The 18,912-nt window shown below is 42.1% G+C and overlaps 1 protein-coding gene across 2 annotated transcripts in view; it reads left to right on the top strand.

Annotated features, from left to right (window-relative positions):
* Positions 1-18,912, top strand: part of ttyh2 (tweety family member 2) — a 115,978-nt gene that overhangs the window by 24,805 nt on the left and 72,261 nt on the right. For both annotated transcript variants that reach the window (XM_073026107.1, XM_073026108.1), the window contains exon 2: positions 6,313-6,485. In XM_073026107.1, the coding sequence (XP_072882208.1) occupies positions 6,313-6,485 (173 nt within the window). The remainder of the gene's footprint in view (positions 1-6,312; positions 6,486-18,912) is intronic.

The raw sequence follows: 18,912 nt of genomic DNA, 5'->3' as shown, positions 1-18,912 counted from the left end.
AACACAGTGAAAAGATTAAACTAGACTGACTGGATGGAAATGAGTTATGATATTAATTTTTAAAAATAAGATTCTTATGCTGTTTTAGTCATCTTTAAAATAGTTGCATTTGGCCTCAGTTGAAGCAGTGCACTTTCTACACGTGTTGGCTGAAGTGAGGTCATCACTTTTCACAGAAATGTATTCTGCCTCCACTGACTTGCAAGGTGCAATCTGACGTCAGTTTCGATATGAGACAGGATAAGGAGGGACAGATGAAGAAATCATGGTTGACAAGAGATGAGGAACATCTAGTTAAGAGGAATGCTTAAGGTATAGGATGCAAAAATCAGACAGGGCTCTTCAGAGTTATAAGGTAGCCAGGAAGGAGCTTAAGAAGGAACTTTGAAAGCTGGAAGGGGAAATGTGAAGGGCTTGGTAAGTAAGATTAAGGAAAACACCAAGGCATTCTACACAAACATGAATAACAGGAGGGTGACTAGAGTGAGGGTAGGACTAATCGGGGATCAAGGTGGGAGTGTGCTTGGAATCTGAGGAGGTAAGGGAGGCCCTGAATAATTGTGTCTGTGTTCACCAGTAAGAGGGACCTTGATGAATATGACGTCAGCATTAGAACAGGCTAATGTGCTGGAGGATTTTGAGGTTGGGAAAGAGGCAGTGTTGGAGCTTTTGAAAAACATTCGATGGACAGGACCCCAGTACTGGAGGAGATAAACTCTAAGGTATTATGGAAAGTGAGTGAATGGGTTGTTGAGGTTCTGATGGTGATCTTTGCATCATCACTGACCATGGGGTAGTATCAGAGGATTGAAGGATGACAAATATTGTACCTCTTTGTTCAAGGATTTATGAGCATTAAGAGAAGCATGGACAGTCAACACAGCTTTGTCAGGGGACGGTTATGCCTCAATTTGATTTTTTTCAAGGAAGTTACATATTGATGAAGGTGGAGTGGTGTACACAGATTTTAGTAAGGTTGGCTACATAGATTCTGAATTTGCTAGCACATAGAAGGCAGAGGGTTGAAGGAGATGGAGTATATTCTGCCTGGATGTCGGTAATCAGTGATGTTTCACAGTGATCTGTTCTGGGACCCTGCTCCTTGTGATTTTTATAAATGACTGTAATGAGGAATTGAAAGTGTGGGCTAGTAAGTTTGCAGATGACATGAAGGTTGGTGGTGCTGTAGATAGTGTAGAAGGTTGTCGTAGGTTACTATGGAGCATTGATAGCATGCAGAGCTGGGCTGATAAGCAGATGGAGTTCAGTTGGGAAAAGTGTGAAGTGATTCACTTTGGAAGGTCAAGCTTGAAGGGAGAGCACCAAGTTAACGGCAGGATTCTCTGCGGATGTTAAGGTCCAAGTTCGTAGATCCTTCAAAGTTATCACACGTCTTGTTACAGTGGTTAAGAAAGCATATAGTATAATGGGGTTGGCCTTCCTTGGTTGGTGATTGAGTTCAGATCCATAATGTGGCAGCTCTATAAAACTCTGCTTAGTTCACAGTTAGAGTATTGTGTTCAGTTTTGGTTCTCATTATAGTAATGAGCTGTAAAAGTAATGAAGTGTTGTATTGGTTATAATAAGCTTATAAATATATTTCTGACTATACCAGAGAGGAATTGCATGTCTGAATAAATAATTTATTAGTATTGTCCTGTCAAAGTCATTAGAGAAGCTGACCAGCCCCAGAAGGTGAAATAAGAAATAAGTGTGAACTTCACAAGTTGTAAGTGTAACTTACTCTGTAACAGAGGTGGGCCAATGTGTGGGTGAAGGAAAGGTAGCTGCAAGCTACTTGTGTGGGGAGATTACAGTTAATTAGCACAAATACTGAACGATCAATCTGCCATTTTTTTCAGTGGACTTTTTCCTCTACTGATGTTAAATTAATTTTGATAGAGTAGTCAGCATGCAAAAAATACATGTATTGTTTGATTATTTGCCTCAATATCTTCTTGGAAAGTGAAGGCATTCTCTTGGCTTAAGACCATAAGATGTAGGAGCTAGTTTAGGCCATTTGGCCCATTGAGTCTTCCCCACCGTTTCATCCATTTTTCCTCTCAGCCCCACTCTCCTGTCTTCCCTTTCCTGCCCCGGACCGTATCCCTTCATGCCCTGACCAATCAACAATCTATCACCTTTGCCTTAAATATACATAAAGACTGGGCCTCCTCAGCTGCCTGTGGCATCAAATTCCATAGAAGCACCACTCCCTGGCTAAATAAATTCCTCCTCATCTCCATTCTGAAAGAATACCCCTCTGTTCGAAGCTGTCCCCTTTGGTCTTAGGCTCTGCCACCATAGAGCAGATCCTCTCCACCTCCACATCCTTTTTATCAAGACTTTTCACCATTTGATAGATTTCAATTGGGCTACCTCTCATTCTTCAGAATTCCAAGGATTATAGGCTCTGAGCCATCAAATGTTCTTCATATGACAAGCTGTATAATCTTGGAATCATTTTCATGAACCTCCTTTGAACCCTGTCCAGTTTTAGCACATCCTTTCTGAGATCAGGGCCAAAAACTAGATGTCATTTACTTGGATTTTTAGAAGAATTCGATGAGGTGCCACACATGAGGCTGCTTAACAAGATAAAATACTATGGCATTACAGGAAAGATACTGTCATGGATAGAGGAATGGATGACAGGTAGGAGGCAGTGAGTGGGAATAAAAAGAAGTCTTTTCTGGTCGGCAGCCAGTGAACTAGTGGTGTTCCTCAGGGACCAGTACTTTGTGGCAAAGTTTGCAGATGATATGAAGATAGGTGGAGGGGTAGGTAGTGCTGAGGAAGCAATGCGATTGCAGCAGGATTGGAAGAATGGGCAAAAAAGTGGCAGATGGAATACAGTGTTGGGAAATGTATGATAATGCATTTTGGTAAAAGGAACAGTAGTGTAGATTATAATCTAAATGGGGAGAAAATTCAAATATCGGAGGTTCAGAGGGACTTCGAGTCCTTGTGCAAGACTGCCAGAAGGTTAATTTATAGGTTGAGTCTGTGGTAAAGAAGGCAAATGCAATGTTGGCATTTATTTCAAGGGGAATAGACTATAAAGGCAGGGAGATAATGCTGAGGTTTTATAAAACACTAGTCAGGCTGCTGCACTTGGAGTACTGTCAACGGTTTTGGGCCCCATATCTCAGAAAGGATGTGTTGTCATTGGAGAGAGTCCAGAGGAGGTTCACAAGGATGATTCCAGGAATGAAGGGGTTAACATATGAGGAGCGTTTGGCAGGTTTGGGCCTGTACTCACTGGAATTTAGAAGAATGCGAGAGGATCTCATGGAAACCTACTGAATGTTGAAAGGACTAGATAGGGTGGATGTGGAGAGGGTGTTTCCAATAGTGGGGGTATCCAAAACTGGAGGGCACAGCCTCAAAATTGAGGAGACCTTTTGTAACAGAGGTGAGGAGGATTTTTTTTTTATTAGCCAGAGAGTAGTGAATCTATGGAATATTTTGTCACAGACTGCAGTGGATGCCAAGTCCATGGGTATATTCAAGGCAGAATTGATTGCTTCCTGATTAGGCAAGGCATCAAAGGATATGGCGAGAAGGCAGGAGTATGGGGTTGAATGGGATCTGGGATCAGCCATGATAGAATGGCGAAGCAGACTCGATGGGCTGAATGGCCTAATTCTGCTCCTATGTCTTATGGTTTCTCTCTGTCTCTCTCCTTGCCGCCTCACTATCTGCACTCCCTTATAAACCTCTTCCTCACTTCCTTCCATTAAAACAAAGCAGCATCCAGGGACAAATCTGGCAGCCATATGCAGAGGAAGAGAGACACTTCTGGTTCCAAGTAATGCAGGACCATCTGACAGGAAGTGATTTATTTTTAAGTTTCTCAATATTTAAGAGGCATGCAAAAAATTAAATCTTCGTTTAGCACAATTCAAAGCTTTCAGCTTGTGGAGAGCAATCAGCTTACCAGGTCAAGCAAGGATTATTAGTTGAATTGTTTTGAATATTTTACAATTGCTAAGAAATCAGCTTAGCATTACAGTGATTTCCAGTTCATTTATTTTAGGTAAACTGAATGCTGCACTTAGGAGCAGCACGTAGTTTTGTAACAGTGTGCTCCTTCAGATTGTAGTTTTCTAAGTGATTTGCAAAGCTATCGTTTATAAAAGTAGAGTTATGGAACATTTATCCTGAGCAGGTCAGTGAAACAACTCTAGGCTAAAACTCTTTCTGTTGTGATGGATAACAAAAGCAACACAAACAAAGTACTGGGGGAACTCAGCAGGCCAGGCAGCATCTGTGGAGAAGAGTAAGCAGTCGACATTTTGGGCCGAGACCCTTCATCAGGACTGGAGAGAGGGACATTCAGAGTAAGTAGGTAGGGGGAACGGAGGAAGAAATTCAAGGTGGTAGGTGATTGATGAAACCGGGGGAGGGGTTGAAGTAAGGAACTGGGAAGTTGATTGGTGAAAGAGATAAAGGGCTGGAGAAGGGAGAATCTGATAGAAGGAGAAAGAAGACCATGGAAGAAAGGGGAGGAGGAGAAAGCAATGGGCAGCTAAGGAGATAAGGCGAGAGAGTGAAACAGGAAAGGGGAACGATGAAGGGGAGTGCAATTACTGGAAGTTAAGAGAAATCAATATTCATGCCATCAGGTTGGAGGCTACCCAGTTGGAATATAAGATGTTACTCCTCCAGCCTGAGTGTGGCCTCATCATGGCTGTAGAGGTGGCCATGGTCTGACGTGGGAATAGGAAAGGAAAGTAGAATTGAAATGGGTGGCCACCAGGAGCTCCTGCTTTTTCTGGCAGATGGAGCATGGGTGCTTGGCGAGGTGCTCTGCCAATTTACGTTGGGTCTCACTGATATACAAGAGGCTACACTGAGAGCACCGGATACAGTTTCACCGGATACAGTAGTGAGGTGTTTCCTCGCCTGGAAGGACTGTTTGGGGCCCGGAATGGTAGTGAGGGAGGAGCAGTAGGGGCAGGTGTGGCATTTGTTCTGCTTGCAAGGATAATTACCACGAGGGAGACCAATAGGGAGGAGGAGTGGACTAGGAGGTCGCATACCAAATGATTCCTGTGGAAAGTGTGAGGGGGGAAAAGGGAGGGAAAATGTGCTTAGTGGTGGGGTGGTGGAAGTTTCAGAGAATTAAGTGGTGAATGCAGAGGCTAGTGGGGTGGTAGGTGAGGACAAGAGAAACCATATCCCTGGTGTGGCAGTGGGAGGATGGGGGTGAGGGCCAACGTGACGAAACGGAAGAGATGTGAGTGAGGGGTTACTTTTGTTATGTTACTTCTTTGGGTGAGGGAAGGGTTGGGGGTTTGATGTCATTGTCACTTTTTTTGTGTGGGAGGAGCTTGGGGCTTCGGGGTTTGATGTTTTAGCTGCTATATCCGGCTGGGCGATCTGCTTGTTTTCGTGCGAGGGAGAGGTTGTGGGCTTCGGGGTTTGCGAGTTTTGTTTTTGTTTTTCATGTGGGGGGGCGGGGTCCTCATCGACTTCCATAGTTTTCTGTATTCTATGGCTATCTGAAGAAGACGAATCTCAGAGTTGTACTCTACATACATACTCGGATATTAAAATGAACCTTTAGATGCTCCCTAGCTTTGTCAGGGAGAAAGAACATCTTAACCAACAGTGGTAGTTGTTTAAAAGTATTAAGCTGTTTTGAGATTTACATTATCACACAGGTGCAAAGATTGTATAAAACACATTGAGGGAGAATAAATTAGTAGGCAAAATTGGTTGTGATTTTAAACCTGAATTATTTAGGATGAAGTTCAATGTGTCCTTCCATGAGACATGATCTTAATGATTGCCGTTGACATTCTCTCACTTTTTAAAATTACTGCTTCAGTGAATCTTCCCAATTTATAATGTTCCCACAAAGTACACTGTGGGAACAAAGTACACTGCAAATGCTCGGGTCAAAGCAACACGTACAACAAGGAACTCAGCAGAGGTCGGGCACGGATATACAGGAGGCTACACAGAGAGCACTGGATGCAGAAGATACATGGATGCTGCCCAACCTGCTGAGTTCCTCCAACTTGTTGTATGTGTTGATAATGTTCCCAGATTCTGTATAATCTGATGATCACTACTACTTTTGAAAAATCTAGGCGCTAAACCCGGATATGCAATAAGACTTGCCAGTTGGTTCACAGCATCCATCACAAGTAGATGCCAGTGGGCTGTATAATCGACCATAGTCTGTCCTGTTAGTTTGTTGTCATCTGAATCATTATGTTTGTCAATTAAATACACAAGTAATATTTTGAGTGCGATTCAAGTTCTGTGAAAATCTTAAGTTTCTTTTCCTTGTTCCCCCAGGCATTGATCTTTTTGGCAATAGTAGCTGCTGTCTGCTTGGGCCTCAATTTGATTTTCATTCTGATTTACTTGTTATGCATCTGCTGCTGCAAGCCAGCTGACGATGAAGAAAACAAGAAGCTACATTCCTGCTGTGTCACTTGGACAGCTGTGGCTGCTGGTCTTATCTGCTGGTAAGTGGGGATATCATACTTGAAAGAATTTGTCAGTGTTGTCCTGTGTGCCATTGTGCAAGGTGCCATTTCCTCCTTTAGCGGTCTGTTGAGCTCCATCTCCAGATTTTGCTGTGATTAATCTATTTTCATTTGAATGACATTGAACTCAGCATTTGGCATTGATGTATTTTTTTAATGGATGACTACTCAGTTGCCACTTTATTTGGTATCTGGTAGAACCTGGTGTGGTCTCCTGTTGCTGTAGGTAATCCACGTCAAGGTTCAGCATGTTGTGCATTCAGAGATGCTCTTCTGAACACCACAGTTATAATGAATCATTATTTGAGCTATTGTCGCCTTGAACCAATCTGACCATTCTCCTCTGACTTCTGTCATTATCAAAATGTTTTGCCCACAGAACTACTGCTCACTGGATGTTTTATTTGTTTTTCACACCATTCTCTGTAAACTCTAGAGACTGTTGCATAAAAACTCCAAGGGATCAGCAATTTCTGAGATACTCAAACCACCCCATCTGGCACCATCCATGATTCTATGGTCAAAATCACTTGGATCACATTTCTTCCCTATTTTATGCATTGAGTTGCTGCCACATGATTGGCTGATTAGATATGTGCATTAATGAGCAGGTGTACCTAATAAAGTGGTCACTGAGTGTATGTGAGTAAAGGCAAACTCAGTTATGTTGAAATTTATGGTTCAAGTTTGTCAATGTTTATTCAAACTTCTTTGTTTGACTCTCTGAAGGTAAGTTTACTCTGGATTCTAGGTTTCACCTTTGGTATCGATCAATCTAATCTCTACAGTCAGCATGTTGATAAACAATCTCCCAGTCAGCAAGTAAGTTGTTATCGTTAATTGTAATCAGTGTTGGTTATTAGAATATGCATGCAGACTTCTGAAGCATAGTGAGTCTTTCTGTGGTGAATAGAATAATGATAATTTATTTTTTTTTTTACTGTTGTCAACATCCACGCATGCATAGTACCCAGCAGAAGTCATTAGATCTTGATCAGAAGTGAGAACCCAGGCTGAAATCCTTTAATCGCACCAGTTGTCTATCCCAAAAAAATTGAGGCAACTTATAACACCCTTTACTATTTGGCTGAGATCAACAATCTGCTCGCATCAAATGCTGGAAAGTATTCCCCCCCCCCCCCCCACCACCAATAATCTTTAAATTCCCTGCAACAGAGCTGTTGAGATTTATGTGCTGGATGGATTCAAGACTGAAGAAGACAGAATTTTGATTGACAGGAGAGTAGAAGGTTTTGGGAAATGGGCAGAAAAGTGGACTTGAGGCTAATAAAAGCTCAACTTTGATCTTGTTCATCAACAGAACAAGCTCAAGGGACCAGAAGACCAACTGTGCCTATTCCATGCATAACATTTGCAGTACATTTTTCAATGTTTTTCAGTTCAGATTTCAAAGTTTGAAGGAAATCTATTATCAAAGGACATGTATGTCACTATATATAATCCTTAGGTTAATTTTCTTGAGGTCATTCACAGAAAATGCAAAGAAACAAAGAAAAATAATAATAAATAAGCAATAAATATCAAGAATATGAGATGAAGTGTCTTTGAAAGTGAGTCCATAGGTTTGAGAAGAGTTCACTGTTGGGATGAATGAAATTATCCCCTCTGGTTTAAGAGCCTAATGGTTGATGGTTTAGCCAATTTTTTCCAGTATGCTGACATTGACTGCCATAATCAGTAGACTGTTATAAAGGATGATGCATCCTATTTGTTCTAAAAGTTTATGTTGTCAATTTTAGTGATTGGCTCTTGTTAGATGTTCAGTTATAGATATTCTTTCTCACAATGGTGCACTATGTGAGTTAGTTAATATTTTGCTTATATTTTGGATCTGTGAACTTCTGGGATGGCCAGCATTTATTGCCCTTGAGGAGATGGTGCTGAACCGCATCCTTGAGCAGCTTCGTTGCCTTTGTTGAAGGTGCTCTGTTAATGTTGTTGAGTAGTGTCTCACAGGATTCGGGAGTGGTGATATCATTCTGGAGGGGAACCTGTAAGTGGTGGTGTTCCCAGTCTGCTGGTCTTATCCTTGACAGTAGAAATTGTGAATTTGGGAGGTACTGTTAGAGTAGTGTAGGTGCAAAACTGCAGTGCATTTTGCAGATGGTAGAGAATAGTGGTGGAGGATATAAATAGCTGCAAATAAGATGATCTAATTTGAATCAAATGACACACACAAAATGCTGGAGGAACTCAGCAGGTCAGGCAGCATGTATGGAGGAATAAACAGTTAACGCTTTCTGCCAAAACCCATCAAATGTTGCTCTGGATTTCTAGCATCTGCAGAGTCCCTTGTGTTTCTAATCAAAAGGGCTTAGGTGTCTGAGATGGAATTGAGCATGAGAGTTGCTGGAGCTGCATTCAATTGGAAAGTATCCTGTTGTGCCAGGAGGATGATGGTGAAGAGTTTTGAGTGTTATTGCTACAAGACACACAGCCTGTGACCTACTCTTGTAGCCACAGAGATGGTTTCATTCTTTTAAGCTCCAAAGGAGATGAAGCTTTGGAACCCTCTACCTTGGGGGGGGGAGGGGGGGTGACGTTCATTCCAAAATGAATTTAGTATATTCCTGGAATTAAACAGAGCTAAAGTATTTCCTTTTTCAGTCCAATTACTACTGAATTTCTATGCTGGCCTTCACTGACTTGTAGACAGGCATATTCCATTCGCTTTGAACAATAAAGCTCGCCAGCCTCTCACCTACATGTGGTCTATATTAACAATTTGGTCAAATATAATATTTCCAAATTTGCTGATAATTAAGAATCCAGACAAGAGTTTTAAAGATGCTTGGGGAGACATAGTCAAACTGTGTGAGTGGGTAAGAGCATAATAGAATATAATGTGGAAATATGTGAGGCTGTTTGCTTCGGTATATATAAAAGGAAAGTGTTGTATTATTACTTAGTGAGAAATTTTTTAGTGTTAAGGTTCACTTGAGTGTGTTTTATTCAAGTCAGTTGAGAGCCAACGAACACATTCAGTGGTGATTGGATGGGCTTATGGGAGAGAGTTGAGCAGTGTAGAATGAGGCCCTTTCGACCCAGCTCAGCTATGTTGACTGTATTATCCAGTGAACTGGTCCCATCTGCCGATATTTGGCCCATAGCCTTCTATAATTCTGTCTACATACTTAACTGAATTCCTTCAAAGTAAAGGAGTAAAGATGTCTTAAGTGTGTAGTGCTTTGGTGACTTTGCACTTAAGTACTATGAGTAATTTTGCTTTCCTTTCCTAAGAATGGATATACTTGTGTCACGAATCCCGTGCCAAGTTGAAAAGGTCCAGCAGAAATGGAACACACCTGGAGTCTGGTTTACTGTAAATTAATACTTTTTATTACTACTACGAATTAATATCATTAAAACTGGATAATACAATGCAGGTTATAAACTATTTAATATATATATCTCCCCGTAAATGTGTGTGTGTGGATACAAAGATAATAGTCCCGGAGGTAGATAGCAGTCTTGCGGTGTCAGGTAAGTTTAAGCAGTTCAGTTCACTTTGTGTTGCGTCGAGTTGAATTGATGGAGAGAGAGAGAGTTAATTGAGTTGATGTTTACGTTGGCAGCTTTAGTTGTTCTTGCTTCTGAAGTCTTTAGAGTCACTTCGTGTGGACCCCACACAGATGGACAGAGCCCCTTCCAGGGAATGGTTTACTAACCCACGGCACGGATTCACCACCAGCAGACCCCCACAGGCAAGCTCTTACCCACACTGGTAATCACGGTTCGAAATTAATTGGTCCGTGGCCTCCACCCTCGTGGTGGTCTTAAATTCCACCAGTGGTTTCTCGAGTCGCTTCCGCACTTCTCCCGTGCTGTGTCTCCTCTGCCGTTATCAGACCAACAGCCTCAATTTTTTATATTCCATCCGGAATTCCAACCGTCCGTTAGCTCAACCTCTCTGAGCTGTTAACCATGGCGACTTCCCAGCTCGTGACTCAGCTGGCGCCGTACTCTCTCTCTCTCAAGGTTACAATTAGAAGTGTTATCAAAACCAAGTCAGAGTCCTCTCTGTTTTAATTGCCTCCTTGTTCATTAGACTGCTGAATTTTCTAGCAGTTTCTCACCTGCATGACACTTGCCATTGAGGGAGTACAACTAAGGTTCACTAGACAGGTTCCAGGGATGGTGTGTTTGCCATGTGAGGAGGGACTGAGTTAATGCAACTGTATTCTTGGAAGTTTAGAAGAATCAGAGGAGGTCTCATTCTTCTAAACTCAGGAAAATGGAGCTTTGCAATGATTTATTCTGGAGGGCCATGGAGTTCATTAAAAACAAATGCAAGTAGATTCTTGGAATTTAAATGAACCACAATTTTGCTTTTTCAGTCAGATAAATCTCATCACAAATTTATATCTATCTATTCTCCAACACTTACTAAAGCAACTATAGTTTTTTGTTTATTTCCGAGTACACTTATGATTTGAAGCCTAACATTACCGTTGCTTGTGTTGTGAGTTCCACAATGCCTCATGGAAGGTCAATTGTTCGGGCTGCATTGAAAAATACTTCAGTTGATTTGAGAGATGATTATTAATTCCTTCTCTCTTGACTTCAATCAGTGTTTGGTGGAGACATAATTCACAGGATCCTGTCAGTCCCCTGAATTTCATATAATTTCACTTTGTATTGCCAGGTAGGATAATCTGTGAGGCGTTGCACCTAAATATCATTTGACCATGTCTCAGATATTTACTTTGAAACATGGATAATTAATTAGAGGTAGGCTCCCCGAATCTGGGATGCTGAGATGAAAGTATCTATAAATCTTGCCCTACCTGTAAACTAATTAAAAGTTGGACAGCACCTGATGGCTTCTTTATTTGCATATTGTGACACAGTGTTGCATTTTAGATGCTGAACTTTCAGGTTTAGTACCGTCCAATGTGATTCCCTTGCCTAAAAGTATATTTTTAGTCTGTAGATTAGTTGGAAGTAAATATTTAATGAGCACGAGATTTTCTTTAGTGCCTTGTCATTTTGCTTTAAATTAAATTAAATGGTTGACTACTACTACTTGCTCATGAACAAAAACTACATTATCTCCAAACTCTTATTGAAAAAAAAATCTGTGTTAATAATAATATCCGACTCTGTACAGAATATTAATAAATTGAATCTTCATGTAATTTGGAATTCTTATGATTATTCTGTCATGATGTACAACTAAACCTATCTTGTGACTAGCATAATTAGTTTGCCTTTCGTTTGATTTGATACAGTGGCCGCAACAAAATTTTGTTCATAATGAACCATTTTTCCAGTCTTTCCTAATCTGTTTATCCATTTGGAGTACGAGTAATTAATCTCTATATTGCACAGTATAGGTTTTAGCTCCAATATAAAATTAATTAAGTTTATTTTCTGCCGAGAATTAAATTCTAATTATCCTTACTGAAAACTCTTGAAGTTTTCTTCAGTTGTTCTTACTTTCATAAGTGAGAAGGTTTTGGATTTAATCCTTACCATTTTTTGAAGCCTTCTATGCTAATGGATCCAAACCTCTCCATTATCAGTACAGTCAGTTGACCACTGTATCACCATCTCCTGTTAACAGAATATTCTACTGCATATGAAGCCCAAGGTATTATGATCTCCACAACTGCAGTGAGTGGAGATTGTGATGAGGTTTGCTTGTGGAAGGGCAAGGTCATATATAGCTGGATGCCATGTAATGGATTGGAGTGGATGATCAGCAACAATTGTTGGATGGATGAAAACTATTGCATCCAGGAGCAGATGACAGGAATGAGGACAGATTAAGGAACAGGTGAGGGTGATGAAGGGTGAGTGTTGATCAGATAAGATATGTATTTATGCAGTTGGTGAAAAGGGGGCATGTTTGGCCATTTGCTGGGGCAGTCAGGATTGGATAGAGTGAGGATGCCAGGTGTTAGGCAGATCGCAAATTATGATATTAATTTTGCTTTGAACTTTGATCACAGTGGGGATGGACAGTTGGGGAGTGGTTTAGAGGTTGTTGAGGACATTGAGTGCTGAGAGAAAGAGTGGTATAATCAAATCTTTGTTTTAAAAATAGTGTTCTTTCTGATTTTCAAAGAGCATTCATGGATGAAATTTGTTTTTTTTTGTAGGGCACCAAACACAGTAAATGGCACAATTGTAAATGCTGTAGAAATTTGGAATAAATTGAAATTTTACTGTGGTGTTACATAGCTTTACTGCGTTCAGCTGACACACTGTTATGTCCTTAAATATTGCACTTGGAAATGAAAGCATACAATGTTGCTTGATTTGAAAGATTACTTACTTTTTATTCTGCATAACTTTAAATTACATGGGGAATGAAAGGCCATAACATTATCTTGAAAATGTTGAAACTATTCTAATAGTGCTACCTATTTAACATTATCATCCCTTTTGTGAGTGCTCCTGTGAATGCGGGATGGATCCAAGAAAGTAATTAAGTTGTAATTGCTATTCTATCAAACACCTTGTAGTTTAATAATATGCTCAAGTATTTGCTGTGTCTGTGGTACTGGGAAGCCGGGTGACCGTGAATAACACACACTCGGGAGATGAGGAACAAACATGCAGCTACACACGAGGAAATCTGCAGATGCTGGAAATTCAAACAACAACACACACAAAATGCTGGTGGAACACACAAAATGCTGGTGGAACACAGCAGGCCAGGCAGCATCTATAGGGAGAAGCGCTGTCGACGTTTCGGGCCGAGACCCTTCGTCAGGACTAACCAAAAGGAAAGATAGTAAGAGATTTGAAAGTAGTGGGGGGAGGGGGAAATGCAAAATGATAGGAGAAGATCGGAGGGGGTGGGATGAAGCTAAGAGCTGGAAAGGTGATTGGCGAAAGTGATACAGAGCTGGAGAAGGGGAAGGATCATGGGACGGGAGGCCTCAGGAGAAAGAAGGGGGGGGGGGAGCACCAGAGGGAGATGGAGATCAGGCAAACAACTAAATATGTAAAACAGTGACTGGATGATGTGAAACCTGCTGATAAGGGGGGAGCTGTTGTTGTCTGGCGTACTGACCTCTACCTGGCCGAGGCACAGCGACAACTCTCTGATACCTCCTCTTATTTACCCCTTGATCATGACCCCACTAAGGAGCACCAGGTCATTGTCTCCTATACCATCACCAACCTTATCAGCTCTGGGAATCTCCCATCCAGTGCCACCAACCTCATAGTTCCCACACCCCGCACTTCCCGTTTCTACCTCCTACCCAAGATCCATAAACCTGCCTGTCCAGGTAGACCCATTGTCTCAGCTTGCTCCTGCCTCACTGAAGTCATTTCTGCATACCTTGACACTGTCTTATCCCCCCTTGTTCAATCTCTTCCCACCTATGTTCATGACACTTCTCATGCTTTGAATTTTTTCAATGATTTTAAGTTCCCTGGCCCCCACAGTCTTATTTTCACCATGGACGTCCAGTCCCTATATACCTCAATCCCCCACCGAGATGGTCTCGAAGCTCTTCGCTTTTTTTTGGATTCCAGACCTAACCAATTCCCCTCTACCACCACTCTCCTCCGTCTAGCGGAATTAGTTCTTACTCTCAACAATTTCTCCTTTGGCTCCTCCCACTTCCTCCAAACCAAGGGTGTAGCCATGGGCAGCCATATGGGTCCCAGTTATGCCTGCCTTTTTGTTGGCTTTGTGGAACAGTCCATGTTCCAAGTCTATACCGGTATCCATCCCCCTCTTTTCCTTCGCTACATCGACGACTGCATTGGTGCTGCCTCTTGCACGCATGCTGAGCTCGTTGACTTCATTAACTTTGCCTCCAACTTTCACCCTGCTCTCAAATTTACCTGGTCCATTTCCGACACCTCCCTCCCCTTTCTTGATCTTTCTGTCTCCATCTCTGGAGATGGCCTATCTACTGATATCTACTCACTGTTTAAGCAGCTGTTTATTTTGTCTGTAAGTCATCTACCCAGATTGCCCCCTCACATTCCGTTTAGTATGTAACACATGGGGAAGCTTGACAGCAACCCGCAAAGATCGAAATGTACACGCCTACATAACGTATCCCTCCCCCCTTATTTTAAAGATTCCTCCCCTTCCCATTCACAGACCAGCTCCTGAACTTTTAACATTCAATGGAGTAATTATCAAATTCAACTAACAACAAAATACTTTTCTTCTAAACGAGGGAAAGAGGGTAGACTGCCTCAGGCATAACCCTGGGGATCGTTCTGCCCCCTGTGCTAAGGGTTATTCACTAAACTAGAGACTCAATCCATTTGTGAGGGTGAGGCAACCTGGGGATAATGCTAAAGTCGTTTTATCTTTTGGTGGTGTATGTGTAGATCTTCAGAATCAGGATTAATATCACCGGCATATGTCCTGAAATTTGTTAACTTAGCAGCAGCGTTATAATGCAATACATGATAAAGCAGAAAAATAAGTAAGTTACAGTGAATATATATGTATATTAAATAGTTAAATTAAAAATGTGCAAAAACAAAAATAATATTTCTTTAGAAAGGTGAGGTAGTGTTCATGGTTGGATGGCAGATTGTAAGAAGCTGTTCTTGAATTGCTGAACGTGTGCCTTCAGGCTTCCTGATGGTAACAGCGAGAAGAGAGCATGTCCTAGGTGATGGGGGTCCTTAATAATGGATGCTGCCTTTCTGAGACACCACTCCTTGAAGTTGTCTTGGATACTACGGAACCTATGATGGAGCTGACTAATTTTACAACTCTCTCTGGCTTTTGATCCTGTGCAGTAACCCCCCACACCCCATACCAAGCAGTGATGCAGCCTGTCAGAATGCTCTCCACCGTACATCTGTAGAAGTTTTCGAGTGTTTTGTGTGACAGACCAAATTTCCTCAAACTCCTAATGAAATATAGTTGCTGTCTTGCCTTTATAGCTGCATCTGGGTAAGTTCCTCGGAGGTATTGATACCCAGGAACTTGAAATTGCTCACTCTCTCCACTTCTGATTCCTCTATGAGGACTGGTTCGTGTTCCCTTGACTTAACCTTCCTGAAGCCCACAATCAGCTCTTTGGTCTTGCTACCATTTAGTGCAAGCTTGTTGTTGCGACCACACTCAATGAGCTGGTACATCTCGCTCCTGTACGTCCTCTCATCTCCATCTGAGATTCTGCCAGCAATGGTTGTATCATCACCAAATTTATAGATCTTGGCTTGGGTACTGCATTGACAGTAGGGGCACCTCAGAAAGCACAGATGATGGGGGATGACTGGCTTGTCATTTGATCTTAAAGGAGATTCTACAGTTATCGTTTCGGAATCCTGTCTCGTTTCTACCACCGGATCTGGATTGTTCAATTTGTGTTGGCTTTCAGTAGACTCAGAAATTGGCAATAGCCAGTCAACATGCCTTCTCCAGATGTTGTGGTTACTGGTTTTCTCTGTGTACACACAGGACCAGTTGGTGCTACCACCATGACAGGTATCCACCTTGTTCCAGAGGTGTAGCTCTAGATAAGTCCTCTCCCTCCTGCTGTGGAACTTCTGTACTTCACTTTGGTATGTCTCTCTGCTTGGCTCTTCTGTTCCTTTAGCACAACCGGTTTTGTGTTTGGGGGTCTAAGCAGGTCAAACTGGGGGGCGCAGCATTGTGGCTGAGGCAGTCTTTGGTGGTGCCTGAGATGTGTTGTGGTATGTCAGCAAGAAAGTGCAAAGACACTGGTTGAAGGTTCCACATCCCACTGAAGTCTTGCAGGCTTGTTTCGTTGAATGAATCGTTCATCAAGGCCATTAGTGACTGGATGTTGTGGTGCTAACTTGATGTGCTGCATTTTGTTTGCTTCCATAAATGCCTTGAGCTCTTCAGACGGGAGTTGCGGATCATTGTCAGTTACAAGCTATTAAATCCCAAAGTGGCTAAAGATGGAACGTAGCTTCTCAATGCACTTTTCAGAATGCTCTTCACGATGACAACCTCGGTCTGTTTGCTCTGTGCCTCCACTACAACCAAGAATGTGGCCTTCCGCAGGTCCTGCAAAACCTACATAAATTCCCTGCCATGGTTCTTCAGGCCACTTCCAGGGATGGAAGGGAGCAAGCTGAGGAACATTTTTCAATTGCTGACAATGTGGGCATGCTTTGGCCTTGTCTTCAATGCTTACATCCAGTCCTGGCCATCAGAAGTAGCGGTTGTGATTTTATTTTCATGCACACTACGCCCTGCGTGTAGCTCAGTCAAGTTTTCTTAATGATGGAGGAATGACAACATGGTAGCCCCATTCTAAACATCCTGCTTGGACTGTGAGCTCCTTCCATTGAGTCAGGTAAGGGGTTTCAATTCTGTGGTTGGCTCTCTTTCTATTTTTGAGTTATCATGCCCATCACTTTAGATAGAACAAGGTCAGTACCTGTGTGCTTCTGGACTTGTGCTGCTGCTGTTGGAACTGTAGGTGCTTGAAGTAAAAGACCACTTTCACAGATGGCTGTGGAGCTGCAACAGCTAAGGGGAGGTCTGGATAGTCGAGCAGCATTTGAATGGTATTCAGACCTCCTGTGCTACTGATGTGCAGATTGTAACAGAGCCCGACTTTGCATGTGATTAACAGCCAGGGAACCAAAGATCAATGTCAAGGAGCAATGATCTGTCAGGAGTGTAAATCATCAACCAAAGAGAAACTGACGGAATTTCTTAACTCCAAAGATAATTGCGAGTGCTTCCTGGTCAATACGGGCAGAGGCTTTCTGCCTTGCTTAATGTCCCTGATGTGAAGGCAATTGGACACACTTCACCTGATGGCCCGAGGCTGATGCATTACAGGCCAACAGTATGGACAATAACGTGTTGAAGTGTGTGAGTGCTTTAGATGGTGACAAAGCAGTTTTGGCCTTTTTAAAAAGCCCCTTTTTAAAGTGCACTGATTTGTTTATAAGCTCATGAAGGGGCTTCAGCATGCTAGCTAGGTTAGGAACAAACTTGGCGTAGTATGTTAGTAGTCCTAAGAAAGATCTTAACTTGCATTCTGGCGTGATGGAGCCTCCACGATTGTCTTCACATTTGTCTTGTGAAGCCCTGAGTTGTCGCTCTCAAGGCCCAAGTATTCAATCAAAGATCAAAAGAACTGAGATTTGTCCTTCAGGACCCTTTGCCCAATTTCCTTGAGTCTTTCTCAAGTAGCATCCAGGGTTTGTCGATGCTCCCTCTCATTTTTCCCAGTAATGATTAGGTAATTCAAATAGCATTGAACCTCTGTCAGCTCACCAAGAATCTGGTCCGTTGCTCGCTGGAAAAGTGTGCGGGCTGAGGTGATGCCAATTAGAAGCTTTTGGTAACTGAACTTTCCCTTGTGAGCCACTATTTTCAACAGTTCCTGTGTCTCTGGCTTCACATGCATCTGCAAGTATGCTTTGCACAAATCAGTGTTATGAAATATTTGTCCACCAGCTAATCCTGCAAAAAGGCAATCAATGAGGGGAAGAGGGTATTGTTCAGCTGTAAAAACTGAAGTCTCCAAAAAAAACCTTAAAGACCCTTTCCTTTTTAGGACAGGAACCACTGGAGTTGTCCATTTACTTGCACACACTGGTTCCAATAACTTTGGCCTAGTCTTTCCAAGTTGGCCTCTACCTTTGGTTTGAGGGTGTATGGAACAGATCTTACCCTCAGGCTTTTGGGTGTTGTGTCTGGCTTAACAGCCATTTTAACAGAGATTCCTTTCTTACTGCCCAGTTCTCCGTTGAATACTTCTGCGTGTTTCCTCAATACCTCTTGTAGACTAGTGCTCTCGCCAATCAAGTGCACTTCATGTCAGTTGAGTTTGAGCTGTTCCAACCACGATCAGACCAGAAACACTGGATAACTACCTTTAACAATGTACAATGGAAGTTTCTTTCTCTGCTGATCTCCACTGTATCATAAAATAGTCCCCTCCCTGGAACAACCTCACCAGTGTAAGTCTTTAAAGCCATGCTTGCCTCTTCTGGGCTGAGATGCTACAGTTTTTCCTTGTAACCTGTCTCTGACACCAGCGATACTGCAGCACCCGTGTCCACCTGCATCCTTACTATGGTCCAATTCAGCCGTGAGTTCAACTAAAAGCCATTCTTGTGTCCTGAAACAGATAAAACATGCAAACCACAGAGAGCCACTCAGTGCATCTTCTGTATCCTCCATCTTGAAAACGTGTTTCTTTTTGCTTTTCCAAAAGTTATTTTTCTTTATTACCTTGTTTCTGGTTGACAAGTGTCTTTTTACTTCTACAGACATATTCAGTATGTCCTTTTTGCCAAGCTTTGGCAATCTAAATCCTTTACCAGCATTCTTTTGCTGAATGCCCAGATTTGCCACTATGGTAACATTGACTGTCAATAGGTGTCTTATTCTTAAAGTCAGTCGAAACTTAATGAATTTGGGAAGATGTGCTGAATGGCTGTGCTTGATTAGCTA

Source organism: Hemitrygon akajei, chromosome 22 (assembly GCF_048418815.1).
Source record: "Hemitrygon akajei chromosome 22, sHemAka1.3, whole genome shotgun sequence".
NCBI classification, from domain to species: Eukaryota; Metazoa; Chordata; class Chondrichthyes; order Myliobatiformes; family Dasyatidae; genus Hemitrygon; species Hemitrygon akajei.
Note: the sequence above shows the minus strand (reverse complement) of the source record. Positions and strands in the feature narration are given on the sequence as shown.